General features: G+C 42.0%; 1 protein-coding gene across 4 annotated transcripts in view; it reads left to right on the forward strand.

Annotated features, from left to right (window-relative positions):
- ccdc146 (coiled-coil domain containing 146) overlaps positions 1 to 18,837 on the forward strand; it is a 145,387-nt gene that overhangs the window by 73,428 nt on the left and 53,122 nt on the right. For all 4 annotated transcript variants that reach the window (XM_043713818.2, XM_087999510.1, XM_087999511.1 and 1 more), the window contains 4 exons: positions 5,980 to 6,156; positions 11,475 to 11,548; positions 13,091 to 13,318; positions 17,057 to 17,243. In XM_043713818.2, coding sequence (XP_043569753.1) covers positions 5,980 to 6,156; positions 11,475 to 11,548; positions 13,091 to 13,318; positions 17,057 to 17,243 — 666 coding nt within the window. The remainder of the gene's footprint in view (positions 1 to 5,979; positions 6,157 to 11,474; positions 11,549 to 13,090; positions 13,319 to 17,056; positions 17,244 to 18,837) is intronic.

Raw genomic sequence — 18,837 nt, forward strand, 5'->3', positions numbered from 1 at the left:
AGTCCACACTAAGGTAACAGAAAGCAAAGGTGAATAAAACAAATAATAGAACACCATTAATGACTCTTTAGTTACTGAAACAGTCCATGTTCAATTGCAAGAAGACCTGGACAATATCTGGGATGATAAGTGGCAAGTAACATTCAAATCACACAAATGCCAGGCAGTTACCACATCTCCAATAAGAGATAATCTAATCAGCATCCATTGACATTGAATAGCTTTACTGTTACTGAACTCCCCCAATCAAAACCCTAGCGGATTACTATTGACCAGAAGCTCATCTGGACTTGCCATATAAATACAGTCACTACAAGAACAGGTCAGACACTAGGAATACTGCAACGAGTAAACCACCTCCTGACTGCCAAAACCTGTCACCATCTAAAAGGCACAGGTCAGGAGTGTGATGGGATATCCCCTACTTGCCTGGATACATGCACCTCTAATAACAATCAAGAAGCTTAATGCAATCCAAAAGAAAACAGTCAGCTTGATTGGCATCACATCCATTCCTCCACCACCAATACCTCAGTAGCAGCAGTTGCACTATGTAAAAGATACACGACGGAAATTTGCCAAAGATTCTTAGACAGCATCTTCCAAATGCATAACTTCTTCCATCTAGAAGGACAAGGGCAGAAGATACATGGGTACACCACTACCTGCAAGGTCTCCCCAAACCATTCATTATCCTGACTTGAAAATATATCCCGCGACATTCACTGTTATTGGGTCAAAATCCTGGAATTCTCACTGCAAAGATATTGCGCATCTACCTGCAGCACATGGATTGTAGTAGTTCAAGAGGCAGCTCACCACCACCTTCTCAAAGGCAACAAGGGATGGGCAATAAATACTGTCAGTCAGTGATACCCATGTCCCGCGAGTAAAGAATTATTCAAGACACATTGTCTTTGCTCATCATTGTTAGAAACTTCAGTGTAGTGATTTAGTATTATAACCTATTTTGTTTACCCAAACATCAGGCCTCAGACATAATATAAGGTGAGTCACTAATTTAAATCTTGAAAACCTTACCTCAAGTGTTGGAGCCCTCCATTTCTGTTTTCTGCAGCAGGAAGAGTGGGAGCTTGGACCAGTGGCCTGCCAGGCAAGGTGAGTCACTAACTTAAGTCTTTACATCTGACATTGGAGAGCAGACGTTTCTGGGAAAGGAGGGACTTCTTTTCCTCCTCAGCAATATAAGTGAGTGTTTCCTAAACCTGAGACCTTTTAGGGCCTCCCACCCATCCACCTTCTCTCACCTTAAACACCGGGGACACATTAGGTAAGATTTTTTACTTTCTGATAAGGGGACTGGCAGGGATGGCAGTGCAGGGAGAGGAATATTACTCCTGCATGATGTTTAAGGTGAGGGACACCATTAGTGTCCATCCAAGTAGATCTTCAGGAAGTGCACCCAACTCTTGCTCCTCCAAGATGGCATTAGGGAACTGGAGCAGGAGCTAGATGAACCTTGGATCATTCGTGAGGCAGAGTCTGTGATAGATAAGAGTTACAGGCAAGTAGTTACTCCTAGGCACAAAGAAAGCTGGGTAACTGTTAGAAGGGATTAAAACAATCAGTGCAGGATCCCCTGTGGTCATTCCCCTGAAAAACAAGTACACCATTTTGGATTCTGTTGGGGGTGGGGGGACTTACCAGGGGCATGCATTGGGGTGCAAGTCTCTGGCACAGAGTCTGTCCCTGTTGCACAGAAGTGAAAGGGGAAAGGAGGAGAGTGTTAGTCATTGGGGACTCAATAATTAGAGGCTCAGATAGAAGGTTTGTTGGAAACGAAAGACACTCGCGGTTGGTGTGTTGCCTCCCAAATGCCAGGGTCCATGATGTCTCTGATCATGTTTTGGGGTCCTGAAGGGAAAGGGTGACCAGCCCCAAGTCATGGTCCACATAACTGCCAATGACATAGGTAGGAAGAGGGAAAGGAATAAATGGCAGGATTTCAGTGAGCGAGGGTGGAAGCTGGAAGCTAGAACAAACAGCAAGGTGAGGAAGAGGGAGCAATATCAGCTGAACACGTAGCTGCAGGGAGGGTGCAGGAGAGAGGGTTTCAGGTATATGAATAATTGGGGCTCATTCTGGGGAAGGTGGGACCTCAATAAACAGGACAGTCTTCACTTGAAGCATATCCTGGGTGGGAAATTTGCTAGAGCTATTCAGGTGGGTTTAAATTCGCTCAGCAAGGGGATGGAAACCTTTGGTGTAGTTCCAGTGTACAGGAGGATGTGAGTAGGGAGGACATGGACAGGATTTCATGGTCACATTAGTGTGCTGGCAAACAGCATTGTCTACATCAATCCCAGGAGTATCCGGAATAAGGTAAGTGAGCTTGCAGCATGGATAGGTACCTGGGACTTCAATGTTGTGGCCATTTCGGAGACATGGATAGAGCAGAGTCAGGAATGGATATTCCAGGTTCCAGGGTTTAGATCTTTCATTAAGATCAGGGAAGTTGGTACAAAGAGGGGGAGGTGTGGCTTTGTTAGTCAAGGACAGTATAATGGTGGCTGAAAGAACTTTTGACGAGGACTTGTCTACTGAGGTGGTATGGGCTGAGGTTAGAAACAGCAGAGGAGAGGTCACACTGCTAGGAGTTTTTATAGGCCTCTGCAAAGTTTCAGGGATATGCAGGAGATGATTGGCAAAACTTTTCTGGGTAGGAGTGAAAGGAACAGAGTGGTCATTATGGGGGATTTTAACTTCCCCAACATTGACTGGAAATGCTATAACTTAGTACATCGATGGATCAGTTTTTGTCCAATGTGTGCAGGAGGGTTTCCTGACACAGTATGTCGAAGGGCCAACAAGAGGGGAGGTCACACTGGATCTAATACTTGGTAATGAACCAGGCCAGGTGTTTGACTTAGTGGTAGGTAAGCACATTGGAGAGAGTGACTATAATTCAGTTATGTTTAGTTTTGCAATGGAAAGGGATAGGTACATGTCACAGGGCAAGTCACATGGCACAGGGGAATGGCAATCATATGCACTTAGGCAAGACTTAGGAGGCATAGAATGGGATAGCAAAATACAGGGTTTGGGGACAATCGAAATGTGGAGCTGGTTTAAGGAACAGATATTGCGTGTCCTTAATAGGTATGTCCCTGTCAGGCAGGGAGGAAGTGATAAGGTAAGGGAACCGTGGTTTACTAAAGAAATTGTATCTCTTGTTAAGCGGAAGAGGGAGGCCTATGTGACATTGAGACGAGATGGTTCAGATCAGGTGATGGAGACTTACAGATTAGCTAGGAAGGATTTAAAGAGAGAATTAAGAAGAGCAAGGAGGGGTCATGAGCAGTCTTTAGCAGGTAGAATAAAGGTGAACCCTAAAGCTTTCTATAGGTATGTAAGGAATAAAAGGATGACGAGGGTAGGAATGGGACCAGTCAAAGCAGAAGTGGGAAGTTGTGTGTGGACCCTGTGGAGATCAGAGAGGTGCTAAACAAATATTTCTTATCTGTTTTCACTCAGGAGATAGAGAATATTGTAGAGGAGAAGACTGAGATACGGCCTATTAGACTAGAAAGGATTAGGTTAATAAGGTGGAAGTATAAAGATGGCCCAGATAATTATAGACCAGTGAGCCTTATGTCTGCTGTAGGAAGAGTTTTGGAAAGGATTATAAGAGTTAGGATTTATAATCATCTACCAAGCAACAATTTGATTGGAGATAGTCAACATGGTTTCCTCAAGGGCAGGTCGTGTCTCACAAACCTCATCAAGTTTTTTGAGAAGATGACCAAGTATATGGATGAGGGTAGGCAGTTGACGTGATGTACATGGACTTCAGCAAAGCCTTTGATAAGGTTCCACATTGTAGGCTTTTAGAGAAAATGCAGAGGCATGCGATTGAGGATGATTTAGCAGTTTGGATTAGAAACTGGCTTTCTGTAAGAAGGCAGTGAGTGGTGGTTGATGGAAAATATTTAGCCTGGAGTCCAGTTACTAGTGGTGTGCCATAAGAATCTGTTTTGAGACCGCTGTTATTTATCATTTTTATAAATGACTTCGATGCAGGCATAGGTGGATGGGTTAGTAAGTTTGCAGATGACACTAAAGTCAGTGGAATGGTGGACAGTGTGCAAGAATGTTGCAGGTTGTAGGGGGACTTGGATAAAATTGCAGAATTGGGCTGAGAGGTGGCAAATGGAGTTCAATGCAAATAAATATGAGGTGATTCACTTTGGTAAGAATAACAGGAAGGCAGAATACTGGGTCAGTGGAAAGATTCTTGGTAGTGTGGATGTGCAGAGGGATCTTGGCGTTCATGTACATAGATCCCTGAAAGTTGCCACCCAGGTTGCTAGTGCTATTAAGAAGGCATACGGTGTGTTAGGTTTTATTGGTAGAGGGTTTGCATTCCGGAGCCAATGATGTCATGCTGCAACTGTACAAAATGCTAGTGCAGCCTCACTTGGAATATTGTGTACAGTTCTGGTCGCCCCATTACAGGAAGGATGTGGAAGCATTGGAAAAGGTGCAGAGAAGATTTACCAGGATGTTGCCTGGTATGGAGGGAAGGTCTTACGAGGAAAGGCTGAGGGATTTGGGTCTTTTCTCATTGAAGATAAGAAGGCTAAGAGGGGATTTGATAGAGACATACAAGATGATCAGAGAATTAGACAGGGTGGACAGTGAAAGTCTTTTTTTCCTCGGATGACGACGTCATCTTGTACGAGGGGACATAACTGCAAACTGAGAGGTGATAGATTTAAGACAGATGTAAGAGGCAGGTTCTTTACTCAGAGAGTGGTAAGGGCGTGGAATGCCCTGCCTGCCAATGTAGTTAACTCAGCCACATTAGGGAGATTTAAACAATCCTGGGATAAGCATATGGATGATGATGGAATAGGGTAGGGCCTTGGGCTCAGATTAGTTCATAGGTCAGCACAACATCGAGGGCTGAAGGGCCTGTTCTGTGCTGTATTGATCTATGTTCTGTGTTCTATAACTCTAAGGCATGCACAAAGGTATTGAGAAATATCTACGTATTGTCAGAACCTCAATTCATGGAGTGTCAAACCTGGGCCAAGGACATTTTGAGTATTGTCAAATACATAAAGTGAATATCATATCTTCAGATATGAGGCTAAAGCAAGAGATTGTACAATACTATCCATGTTGTTTGTGTAAATCTTTGCTGTTCAGTAATATAATAGAAGATACAAGCTTCCTAATATCTGATGGGGCATATAGCTGTTGCTAATAAATATATTTCAGTAATCAATTTCTATATCACGAGATGAGAGTGACAGCCCTTAACATTGAGGCTACCTTTGACTAAGTGCAACATCAAAGAACCCTAGGGGTAATTTTCTGCTGGTTGGAGTCATACCTAGCACATGGGAAGTTAGTTGCAATTTGTTGGAGGCCAGTTATCTCAGTTTCAGGACATTGCTTCATGGTTCCTCAAGGTAGTATCATAGGTCCAACTATCATTACCTGCTTATCAATGACCTTCCCTACATCAAAAAGTCAGAAATTGGGATATTCACAAATGATTGCACAATGTTCAGCATAATTTATGACTCTTCAAAAATAGTAAAATGTGATTTTTATGCAAACTTGGGCTGACATGTGGCAAATAACATTCATGCCACAATGTGCCAGGCACTGACTATCTCCAACAGGAGAGAATCTAAACTTTGCTGTTTAACATTCAATAGTATTACTATCGCTAAATCACTCACATCATGTTAGTTACCATTGACTAGAAACTGAACTGGACTAAATGAACTTACACCAAATGGACTATAGTGGTTCAAGAAAGTAACTCAACACCACTTTTATCAGGACACTTAGTGATTGTCAATGAGTGCTTGTCCAGCCAGTGAGGCCCCCATCCCTGAATGAAGAAGAATATTGTTATCAAAGCTTTTAATTACATGAAAGTTATATTTTATTCCTGGAGCAATGTTTTCATTTGTTAGATTTATTTTTGTTCTGGTTTTTCAGGATTTTGAAAGAAAGACAAAAGCATTGAGAGAAGATTGTATTGAGCTAAGTAGAGAGATTACACAGAGAAAACGTGAAATCAAAACAACAAAAGAAGAGTTGGAAAGCAAAATAGAAGAAGTGAAAAATATGCAACAAGAACTGGAAAAGAAGCAAGAGAATGAAGAACACCTCAAAGTAAGAAAGCACAAAGCTACACTTTGAATAAATGCATATTTAGAATCATAGAGGTTTTACAGCACAGAAGGAGGCCCTTTGACCCATCATAGAGTCATAGAGATATACCGCACAGAATCAGACCCTTCGATTCAACTCATCCACGCTGCCTAGATATCCTTACTTAATCTTGTCCCATTTGCCAGCATTTGGCCCATATCCCTCTAATCTCTTCCTATTCATATATCCAACCAGATGCCTTTTAAATGCTATAATTGTAACAGCCTCCACCACTTCCTCTGGCAGCTCATTCCATATTCGCACCACCCTCTGCGTGAAAAAGTTGTTCCTTAGGTCCCTTTTATATCTTTTCCCTCTCACCCTGAACCTATGCCCTCTAGTTCTAGAATTCACCACTTTTTCTTTTTATCCTATCCATGCCCCTCATGATTTTATAAACCTCTATAAGGTCACCCCTCAGCCTCCAACCCTCCAAAGTCATGTCCATACGATCATCAAACATCCACTTGTTCTAATCCCATTTTACAACATTTGACCTTCTATGTTATAACATCTCAAGTATTCATCAAAATAGTTTTTAAATATCTTGAGGGATCTTGCATCTAGCACCTTTTTAGGCAATAGTTTCAGATACCCGCAACCCTCTGGGTGAAAAACATTTTTGTCAAATCCCCTCTAAACCTCTTGCTCCTTATATTGCAACTGTGCCCCTGGTTACAGTCCCCTCTGCTCAGGGGAAAGTGTCTCATGAGAGATGGTCCAGGAGGGAGGGGTTCAGAGGGAGGGGAACTGGTTCTGGAGAAGTGGGACTATTACAAAAGGGGCGGTCTACATCTGAAGCAGACCAGAACCAATGTCCTTGGGGGAGTTTTTGCTACTGCTGTAGGGGAGGTTTTAAACTAATGTGGGAGGGGACTGGGAACCAGAAGAGAAAACAAGTAGAGATGGAGACTGGAGACTGTAAGAATTATGAAGATAGCATTAATAAAGGGAAGAATAGGCAGAGAGCAGGTGAGCGCAAAAGAACTGGTGGCCTGAAATGCATCTACTTTAATGCAAGGAGTATAGTGTGTAAGGCAGATGAATTTAGGGCTTGGATTGGTTCCTGGGAGTATAACATTATTGCCATCACAGAGACTTGGTTGAAGGAAGGGCATGATAATTGGCAACTAAATGTTCCAGGATATAGACGCTTCAGACAGGACTGGAAGGGAAGTAAAAGAGGGGGTGGAGTTACATTGCTGGTCAGGGACAATATCACGGCTGTGCTAAAGGAGAACACTATGCGGTCTTGGGTAGTGAGGCATTATGGGTGGAGCTGAGAAATAAGAAGGGTGCAGTTACATTGTTGGGGCTGTATTACAGACCTGCCAACAGTGAGCGTGAGGTAGAAGAACAAATAGGTAACCAGATTATGAATAGATGTAGAGGCAATAGGGTAGTGGTGATGGGAGATTTTAATTTTCCCAACATAGACTGGGATACACTTAGCGTCAGAGGTCTGGATGGAGTAGAATTTGTATGAAGCATCCAGGAGAGTTTTCTAGAGCAGTATGTCAATAGTCCGATGAGGGAAGGGACCATATTGGACCTGGTACTGGGGAACAAGCCAGGACAAGTGGTAGAAGTTGTGGTGGGGGATTTCTTTAGGAACAGTGACCACAATTCTGTAAGTTTTAGAATACTCGTAGATAAACAAGAGTGTGGTCCTCAGGGAAGAGTACTAAACTGGGCCAAGGCCAATTATATCAAAATTAGGCAGGAGCTGGGAAATGTGGATTGGTACAACTATTTGAAGGGCAGTCCACATTTGAGATATGGGAGGCTTTCAAAGATAGGTTAATGGTAGTGCAGGCTAGGCATGTCCCATTGAAGGCAAAGGATCGGAAGGGCAAGATTCATGAACCGTAGATGACAGGAGAAATTGTACAACTAGCCAAGAGGAAAAGGGAAGCGTACATAAAGTCTAGGCAGCTAAGAACAGAACGGGCTCCGGAGGAATATCGGAAGAGTAGGACAAGACTTTAACAAGGAATCAAGTGGGCTAAAAGGGGTCATGAAATAGCTTTAGCAAGCAGAATTAAGGAAAATCCCAAAGCATTTTATTCTTATATAAGAAGCAAGCGGGTAACTAGAGAAAGGATTGGTCCACTAAAAGATAATGAAGGAAGGCTGTATGCCGAACCTGAGAGAATGGGTGAGATTCTGAATGATTATTTTGCATCAGTGTTCACTGAGGAGAGGAACATGATGAATCTTGAGATTAGAGATAGAAGTTTGATTAGTCTGGATCACGTTGGCATAAGTAGGGAAGATGTGTTGGGTATGCTAGAGGTTATTAAGGTGGACAAATCCCCAGGACCGGATGGGATCTATCCCAGGTTGCTGGGGGGAGGCAAGAGAGAAAATAGCTGGGGCCCTGACAGATATTTTTGTGGCATCTTTAAATACAGGTGAAGTGCTGGAGGACTGAAAGGTTGCTCATGTTGTCCCCCTGTACAAGAAGGGTAGTAGGGATATTCCGGGTAACTACAGACCAGTGAGCCTGACATTAGTGGTGGGGAAGTTGCTGGAGAGGGTACTGAGAATAGGGTCTATTTATATTTAGAAAAGAATGAGCTTATCAGTGATAGGCAACATGGTTTTGTGCGGGGGAGATCATGCCTTACCAACTTAATAGAGTTCTTCAAGGAAGTGACCAAATTGTTAGATGAAGGACGGGCTGTTGATGTCATGTACATGGACTTGAGTAAGGCATTTGATAAGGTTCCCCATTGTAGACTAATGGAGAAAGTGGTGTGCAGGGTGTTCTAGCTAGGTGGATAAAGAACTGGTGGAGCAACAGGAGACAGAGAGTAGTAGTTGAAGTGAGTTTCTCGAAATGGAAAAAGGTGACCAGTGGTGTTCCACAGGGGTCAGTATTGGGGCCACTATTATTTGTAATATACATAAATGATCTAGAAGAGGGCACTGTTGATATGATCAGCAAGTTTTCAGATGACACAAAGATTGGTTGAGTAGCAGAAAGCATAAGGGAATACAGAGAATAATGTCAGAGAATACAGGAGGATATAAATAGACTGGAGAGTTGGGTGGAAAAGTGGCAGATGGCTTTCAATCCAGACAAATGTGAGGTGATGCATTTAGGCAAGTCTAATTCTAGAGCAAATTATACAATGAATGGAAGAGGCTTGGGAAAAGTTGATGGGCAGAGAGATCTGGGAGTTCAGGTCCATTGTACCCTGAAGGTTGCTGCACAGGTGGATAAAGTGGTCAAGAAGGCATTTAGTATGCTTGCCTTCATTGGACGGGATATTGAGTATAAGAGCTGGCAAGTCATGTTAAAATTGTACAAGACATTGGTTCGGCCGCATTTAGAATACTGTGTACAGTTCTGCGTCACCACATTACTAAAAGGATGTGGACGCGTTGGAGAGGATGCAGAGAAGGTTTACGAGGATGTTGCCTGGTATGGAAGGTGCTAGCTATGAAGAGAAGTTGAGTAGGTTAGATTTATTTTCACTAGAAAAAAGGAGATTGAGGGGGGACCCGATTGAGGTTTACAAAATCATGAAGGGTATAGAAGGGTGGATAGAGACAAGCTTTTTCCCAGGATGAAGGATTCAATAACGAGAGGTTATGCTTTCAAGGTGAGAGGTAGAAAGTTTAAGGGGGATACACGCGGCAAGTACTTCACACAGAGGGTAGTGGGCATTTGGAACGCGTTGCCAGCAGAGGTGGTAGAGGCAGGCACAGTAGATTCATTTAAGATGCATCTGGACAGATGCATGAGTAGGTGGGGAGCAGAGGGATACAAATGCTTAGGAATTTACCGACAGGTTTAGACAGTACATTTGGATCGGCTCAGGCTTGGAGGGCCGAAGGGCCTGTTCCTGGGCTGTAAATTTTCTTTGTTCTATTTTCTTTATCTACCCTCTCTATGCCCTTTAAAACTTTGTATATCTCAATCAGATACTCTCTCAGCCTTCTCTACTCTTAGGAAAACAACCCAGCTTATATGGTATTATTGGATCAGCTGTGTTGCACTTCAGAATCATTACAATCATTTGTCTTTTACATGTGTATTTTTGTATATAAATACCACCACATTAAACCTCTGGGCTAATAGTCAGCATTTCCGATATGTTTATTTGTTACATGTAACAAAATATCCTTCGAACACAGGCAAAGTTAGCAAATAGTTTTGAGTTTAAGAAGCTCTCATGAAGCTTGCTTCTGCAAAATAATCACAGTCAAAGAGGTGATGGCCAAGTCGTATTATGGGCCTAGATTGTGCTGGAAAAGCATAGCAGGTCAGGCAGCATCCGAGGAGCAAAATTCCTTCAGGAATGAGGCAGGGAGCCTCTGGGATGGAGAGACAATGGGAGGGGGATGGGACTGGGGAGAAGGTAGCCAAGAGTATAATAGGTGGATGAGGTGGGGGATGAAGGTGATAGGTCGGAGAGGAGGGTGGAGCGGATAGGTGGGAAGGAGGATTGGCAGGTTGGAACTCGGGTAAGGTGGGGGGAGGGGAAATTAGGAAATAGGTGAAGTCCACATTGATGCCCTGGGGTTGAAATATTCCGAGGTGGAAGTTCCAACCTGTCAGCTGAGCACATCCTCATGACCTGTCCTGCCTACCAATCTTCCTTCCCACTTATCCACTCCACTCTCCTCTCTGACCTATCCGACCTGGTGAAGGGCTTTTGCCTGAAACATCGATTTTCCTGGTCTTTGGCTGCTGTCTGACCTGCTGTGCTTTTCCAGCACCACTCTAATCTAGACTCTGATCTCTAGCATCTGCAGTCCTCACTTTCGCCTAGTGGTATTATCTCTAGACGATTAATCTAGAAATTCAGCTAGTGTTCTGAGCACCTGAGTTCAAATCCTGCCATGGCAGATGGTAGAATTTGAACATAATTTAAAAATAAATATCTGGAATTAAGAATCTACTAATGACCACAGAACTATTGTTGATTGTCAGAAAGACCCCTTCTGGCTCACTAATGTCCAGGGAAGGAAATCTGCTGTCCTCACCTGGTCTGGCCTACATGTACCTCCAGACACACAGCAATGTGGTTGACTCTCAATTTCCCTCTGAAATGGCCTAGCAAACCATTCAGTTCAAGGGCTAGGGACAAGTAATAAATGCTGGCCATCCAGCAATGCCCAAGTCCCACAGGTGAATTTAAAAATAATAAACAGCTTAATATCAAACAAGCACTCAATAAGGGGAAACAAATGATTTTTAAAGTTTAAATCACATATGAAGTATTTTATAATAAGTAACAACTTCTGTTTATTTTTCCTATCCGTAGCTTGATCTGGTCCAATTGCACACTGTTCCTGTTCAGCTGGCCAAAGATATACAGAAGTTGAATCGCAAAAGAAAGTAGGTTTAATAAATTGTGAACTAATAGTTACAATTTACATTTAAGTGATAATAAACAACACTGCATGAAGATAGCAAAGGATGTGGAGGGATATAGACCAAGGGCAGGCAGAAAGAATTAGTTTAATGTGGCGACATTTTGGCACAACATTGTGGGCTGGGTAGTCCGTTTCTGTGCTGTACAGTTCTATGTTCTATGATGTAATTATATTTCTTTGACTACAGGCATTTCTCTGAACTTTGCTCATTCTCAGGAAACTGTTTTGAAAGCTTCCAGGAATTTTTTTAATGTTGCAGTCAGCATATATTGATAACATTTTGAAACATCTGCGCAAAGGAAATGATTTGCAATTTTAACTCCAGATGTTAGTTACAAAATGTAGACAAAAATTGCAGCAACATAGAATTCTAATTTATCATAACAAGTGGTTCCCTTCAGGATAACCTACTCACTACCAGTTCCTGACCTCATTACAGCCTTAGTTCAATTATAGTTAAAATAAACTGAATTCCAAAGGTGAGAGTGACTGCTCTTGACATCAAGACAGCACTTGACTGAGTGCATTATCGAGGAACCCTAGCAAAACTGGAGTCAGTGGGAATCAGAGGGAAAACTGCACAGGTTGGAATTGTGACTGACTCAAAAGTTATAGTTGTTCAAAGCCAATCGTCTCAATCCTAAGGCATGATTCCAGGAGTTCCTCAGGCTAGTGTCCTAGTTATAATCATTCAGCTGCTTCACAAAGATTTTTGCTTCATCATAAGAACAGAAGTGGGAATGTTTGCTGATGATTTCACAATGTTCAACATAATTCAAAGGACATAAGAAATAGGAGCAGGAGTAAGCCATTCATCTCTCAAGGCAAAAGTGAGGACTGCAGACGCTGGAAATCAGAGGTCGCGATTAGAGTGGTGCTGGAAAAGCACAGCAGGTCAGGCAGCATATGAGGAGCAGGAAAATTGACATTTCGGGCAAAAGCCTTCCTGATGGCTTTTACCTGAAACGCCAATTTTCCTGCTCCTCGGACGCTGCCTGACCTGCTGTGCTTTTCCAGCACCATTCTAATCTAGACATTCATCTCTCAAGCCAGCTCCTCCATTCAACGAGATCATGACCGACCTTCTAATTCAGCACCATGCATTACCAGGGAAAGGCAAGGCACAGTTTACTTTCCTCCCACTGGAAGTTGACAAAGACTCTGATTGCTCTTTCTACTGTTACTACAATTCAGTACAGTCAAGAAGTAAACAAAATTGGTCATACTTATTTAGATCCCCTCAAATTAAAATCAGTGGCAATGGCAAGTGCTTTTGTGTAGTTCATTTTATTTGACACAATAAACCTTTTCATTATCCTCCTCTTCCATGTCTTACGTTGTTCGTGAATGAAAGCTTGCAAAAGAACCATATCAAAATAATTATGTATTATCTGGTAATTTATTAAGATACAAAAATTTAACATTATTCTTTGCATTTATGGTGAAAATGTCAAAATGTTGCAGTTTCTGTTTGTTAAAATGTATTGCTCTTTTCCAAACTCAGCAATCTGGAGAAGGCAAAAGCTGAAATAGATGCACAATACAACGAACTTCTTGGTTCAGTCCAACAAATAGAAAATAAATGCAGAATGGTCGAAGATGAGAAATTGGAGGTAATGAAGGAGTTGGATGAAAAAAGGGCTTTACTGGACAGTAAAGAGCAAGAACACAACCAGTTAGTTAAGACTGTTGAGTTGGGCAAAGAAAATGAATCTACGTTAATGGGACAAAGGTTTGTAATGAACACTAAATATTTTCCAACCTATCATAATAATGACATTGTATTTGCAAAAGAAGTTCAATATCACTCAGAGGACGGGTCTCACTATTTTTTTCTGGGAAACACTTCAGATCTGCAGGTAGATAGGATAGTGAAGAAGGCATTTGGTATGCTTTCCTTTATTTTTCAGAGCATTGAGTATAGTAGTCCCCCCGTACCCGCGGGGGATATGTTCCACGACCTACCGTCGAAACCCGAAACCATGGATAGAAGCAAACCCACTCATTTCAAAGGGAAATCTACCTACCCGGCAGCCTCCTAGTCCCTGGTTCCGGAAGGTTCCCTAGAATATGATTGGCCCGCAGTAAACCGCAGATAACTGAAACCATGGAAAACAATTTTGCGGATACGGGGGTCGCCATGTATAGGAGATCATGTTGCGGCTGTACAGGACATTCGTCAGGCTACCTCTCCCTCCTATCAGAAGGATGTTGTGAAACTTGAAAGGGTTCAGAAAAGATGTACAAGGATGTTGCCATGGTTGGAGGACTTGAGCTATATGAGAGGCTGAATAGACTGGGGCTATTTTCCCTGGAGCGTCGGAGGTTGAAGGGTGGCCTTATAGAGATTTATAAAATCTTGAGGGGTATAGATAGGATAAATAGGCAAGGTCTTTTCCCTGCGGTAGGGAAGTCCAGAACTAGAGGGCATAGGTTTAGGGTGAGAGGGGAAAGTTTAAAAGGGAGCTAAGGGGGCAACGTTTTCTCACAGGGTGGTGTGTGTATGGTAAGAGCTGCCAGAAGAAGCGATGGAGACTGATACAGTCACAACAGTTAAAAGGTATCTGGATGGATATATGAATAGGAAGGGTTTAGAGGAATATGGGCCATGTTCTGGCAATTGGGACTAGATTAGGTTAGGGTATCTGGTTGGCATATACAAGTTGGACGAAAGGGTGTGTTGCTGTGCTGTACATCTGTTTGACTCTCTATGACTCTATGTGGCAGTTGGGGGAAACTCCTCAATGTTTTTTTAAGTCTTATAATCTCATTTTTTTTACCATTCCTTTTATTCATGATTCACGTTTTTCCCACTTTATCGAACATCGCTGAAGCAATCTTTCTATAATATAAAGATGCTCATTGTTTTAATTTGTCACTTAAAAACAGACATTTCCTTTGACCTTTGTATGGAAGGAGTTTCTGCTTGTCACAAACATGGCCAGGGATATTGAGGGGGTGGGGGCTTCCAAACTTGAGTCTGTCACTTACTTGGCTTGTACACCCAATGATATTAGACATATGATCTGCTTCATTCATGCATGGAACTTCAAAGAAAACAGTAAGGAGCTTCTCTAAAGAAAGTTGTGTCTGCAACTGAAGGTGGGCAGAGTTGATGCTTATGCCTGTATTTGTTAATCTGTTAGCCTGTAAACAATACGTGTGTCCATTTCAATTGTTTTTCACATGGCACCCTTACAAAGAGCACTGCACAATACGGAACTGAACCAATGCTGAGATTATCCTAGAACTGCGTGGGCAGCACGGTGGCACAGTGGTTAGCACTGCTGCCTCACAGCGCCAGAGACCCGGGTTCAATTCCCGACTCAGGCGACTGACTGTGTGGAGTTTGCACATTCTCCCCGTGTCTGCGTGGGTTTCCTCCGGGTGCTCCGGTTTCCTCCCACAGTCCAAAGATGTGCACGTCAGGTGAATTGGCCATGCTAAATTGCCTGTAGTGTTAGGTAAAGGGGTAAATGCACGGGAATGGGTGGGTTACGCTTCGGCGGGTCGGTGTGGACTTGTTGGGCTGAAGGGCCTGTTTCCACACTGTAAGTAATCCAATCTAATCTAATCTAATCTAATCTAATATGAATAACAAAAGTAGTTGGAAAATTCCCACCTGGGAAATCAAACTTACTCCATATTGTTGATGCCTGGAGTATCCTGAATTGTTGCCCAGAAAATTATATTTCACTATTCATGTTTCATCCTTAACCTGAGTATAACATGCTTTTTACATTATTGAGATGTCACTTCATAACTAATCAAGTATAGTTCCATAAGACAGGAGATGCAAGCATGTACTGAAAAGTTGTGATTTGGAAGAACTGAAATCTGATCTGCAATAGCCATTGTCATTAAGGCTTTTTGATTCAAGTATTTGTTTCATCATTCTTTCACTCTTTACATAAAAGCTGCAGATGAGATTTTACAGGATCAATGCATTGAATTTTTGCACATATTTTTCACATAATAGAAATTTTTTTGAAATAACATTCAGAAGTTTGGAATTTAAAATCTATTCACATGACCATTATATTTTAAAGTATCAACTGGAATTTCTAAGCATTTAGAGATGGATTTTCACGGAGTCAGGGAGAGTCCATGTAGCATTGAAAATAGCAGCAGGCATCAGATTCCAGGATTCTCAACCTCATTCTTAGCACCCACAATGTTCATCAGTGCTATTTAACAGGGCAGACTGGTTTAGGTCATGATCTCGACTCCACACTCGCGACCTGACCAGCTCTAAAGCAAGGATAGCCATGTCCTGGTCCTCAACAACTTGGAGTTGAGCCATGGTTAAAGGAGTCATGGTTCATGATGCCCCAGAGACACAGTGAACAATATTTTGGATGAGGAAACTTTTTGAAAAGCAAGTTTGAAAGGTCTTATCCACATCTCTACTTTTTTTAATTCACATGTGATGTGGGAATTGCTGGCTGGGCAAGTATTTGTTGCCCTATTCCTTGCCTAGAGGGCAATAAGAGTCAACCACACTTGGTCTGGAGTCACATGTATGCCAGACGAGGTAAAGATGGAAGTTTCCTTCCCTAAAGGACATTACTGAACCAGATAGGTTTTTTCTGACAATTGACAATGGTCATCAATAGACTCTTAATTCCAAATTTTTATTGAATTCAAATTCCACCATTTGCTGTGTCAGCATTTGAACCCTGGTCCCCAGAACATTAACTGAATTTCTTAACTAATAGTCTAGCAATGATACCACTAGGCTATTGCCTCCCCATAATGTTCTCTTCATTCACCCATATAGCCCCTCAAACCCTCCATGCCCAGCTATGGCATTACCATACACAATCACCCATTAAACCCTCTGTAGAGACAAAAAGATATGATAAAAGTTCAAGGGGAAAGGGGTCTGTGTGAAGAGGTATATTTTGGTATGTATAATATGAGCACCATGGGAAGCTGGGTGGATTGGGCATGAGTGTACATGATGTAGGAAGTAAAGAGCCTTACTGTTTTTTATTACAACTAGCACAAAGTCCCAGAACACTGGATGGCGTTTTAAGCAACTTGGTTCCACACCCACAATTCCCACCTTCCCCAACCTTTCACAAGGAAAATCTTGTCTCTGCAGGCACTTCTATGCAATCAGATGCACTGAGTCAGGAAATTTTCTGATTCTGCCACGAAGATGGCAATCCAGCTCTTATACTTGCATTTGAGTCTAAGACATAATCCTTTGATTCACAAGGAATTAAGGACTACGGGGAGAATGCGGGTAAGTGAAGTTGAAATGCCCATCAGCCATGATTGAATGGCGGAGTGGACTCGATGGGCCGAATGGCCTTATTTCCGCTCCAATGTCTTATGGTCTTATGGTCTTTAAACTTATACCTTGTTAAAGAATATACTTCTTTGGAAGATTAATTCTTCTTATTGGAGTTTGATCACAACATCAACAAATATATTCAGCAACTCATTTACTCAATGTTAACAGAGCTTCCCTGGATTTGCATCTACGTTACATCCAAACTGAAAAGAAAATACTGTCTGATACAGTGGTGGTGAAACAAAGAGAGAAGGATCGAGAGCTCCGAAAGACAAAGAAAAAGGAAAAACAGCTGAAGTCATCAGTGGATGCACTGGCATATGCTGAATTTAGCTATGAAAAAATTAAAGCACAGGTATGTTTCATTTAGTTCACCGCAATCTGCAACTACCTTCAAAGTAAAAGAATTTAATTCATCCTGTCATGCCAGAGTAGCACTTTTGATACTGAACACAGGGTTCACCATCACAGTACAAACCATTGTCTTTGAGTCACAGATTTCACGCAACTTATGACTGACTATATTTTGTTATGAAGATGTGGGTGTACCTTTAAGATAGTGAAGGGCTCACATTAATTCTTTTTCAATTTTTAGGAACATAGCAACAGGAGCAGGCCATTCAGCTCGTATAACCTGTCCCATCATTCAGTATAACCATGGCTGATCAAACACTTCAGTGCTTTTTACCCACCTAGCTCCATTTCCCTGTTCGTCACTGGAAATCAGAAATCTGTCAATATGTGCCTGAAACATTATCAAATTCTGAGCTTCCACAGTCCTCTGTGTTAGAGAACTCCAAAGGTTCACAATTCTCTGAGTAAAAAAAAAAATCTTGTCATCTTAGATTGAAGTGGCATTCCCCCTTGTATTTAAATTGTGACCTGAGGTTCTAGGCTTCCCAATGTGGGGAAACATCTTTCTTGCATTTGCCATGTCTATCCCTTTATGTATTTTATAAGTCTTAATGTGATTACCTCTCATTCTTTGAAACTGTAGACAATGCAGGCCCAGCTTGCACCATGTCTCTTCATAGACAGTCCTGCCACCCTGGGAACAAGTTTGGTTAATCCTCATTGCATTCCACTATAGCAATACTACCTTTCCTGAGTTAAGAATATCAAACCGCACACAGTACTCTAGCTATGAACTAACCAATCTCCTATAGAATTGAAGTAAGACTATGTTAACTTACTATCCTTAAATACTTTGCAATAAAGGTTACCATTCCATTCGCACTCCTCATAGCTTCCTGAATCTGCTAGTTAGCTGTCAGTGATTTATCGACAAGGACACCTCAGTCCCTTTGTACATCAACACTTTTTAACCTCTTACCATTTAAGAAATACTCTTCACATATGTTTTTCCTATCAAAGTGGCTAACCTCACATTTTTCCCTATTGTATTCCATCTACAACGTTTCTGCCCATTCACTAAGCCTGTCCCAATCCTTCTGAAGCCGCTTTACATCTTCCTCATAACACATGCACTTACAATCAGCAAATTTAAAAATATTAACTTTGATGCCCATCTCCAAACCATTGATATGTATTGTAAACAGCTGGGGCCCAAGAACTGGTACTTGCAGTACCCCACTAGCAACAGCACACCAATGTGAGAATGATTTATTTGTTCCTATTGTTTTCTGTTTTCTAGCCAATCATTAATCCTTGCCAGTACATTAGCTCCAATCCCATGTATTTTAATCTTTCTAACCAGCCTCCTGTGGGGTACTTTATCAAAAGTATACTGAGAATCTGTTTTGCAGATACACAACAGTGACTCCAGGCTTAAGTTGCAAAACCTGGAGCTCAGGCTTGTGTAGCTGGTGACAGTTCTTGCAGATGTGTTCTCCTGGGCCACATGATATGTTCGTAACTACACACATAGCATAGGATGTATACTCCACGTGACCCTTTGACCTGCCATCCTGTAACTCCTAAAACTATTT

Source organism: Chiloscyllium plagiosum, unplaced genomic scaffold (assembly GCF_037043375.1).
Source record: "Chiloscyllium plagiosum isolate Xiang-an unplaced genomic scaffold, Cpla_swu_hap1 HiC_scaffold_23, whole genome shotgun sequence".
In the NCBI taxonomy this organism is placed as follows: Eukaryota; Metazoa; Chordata; class Chondrichthyes; order Orectolobiformes; family Hemiscylliidae; genus Chiloscyllium; species Chiloscyllium plagiosum.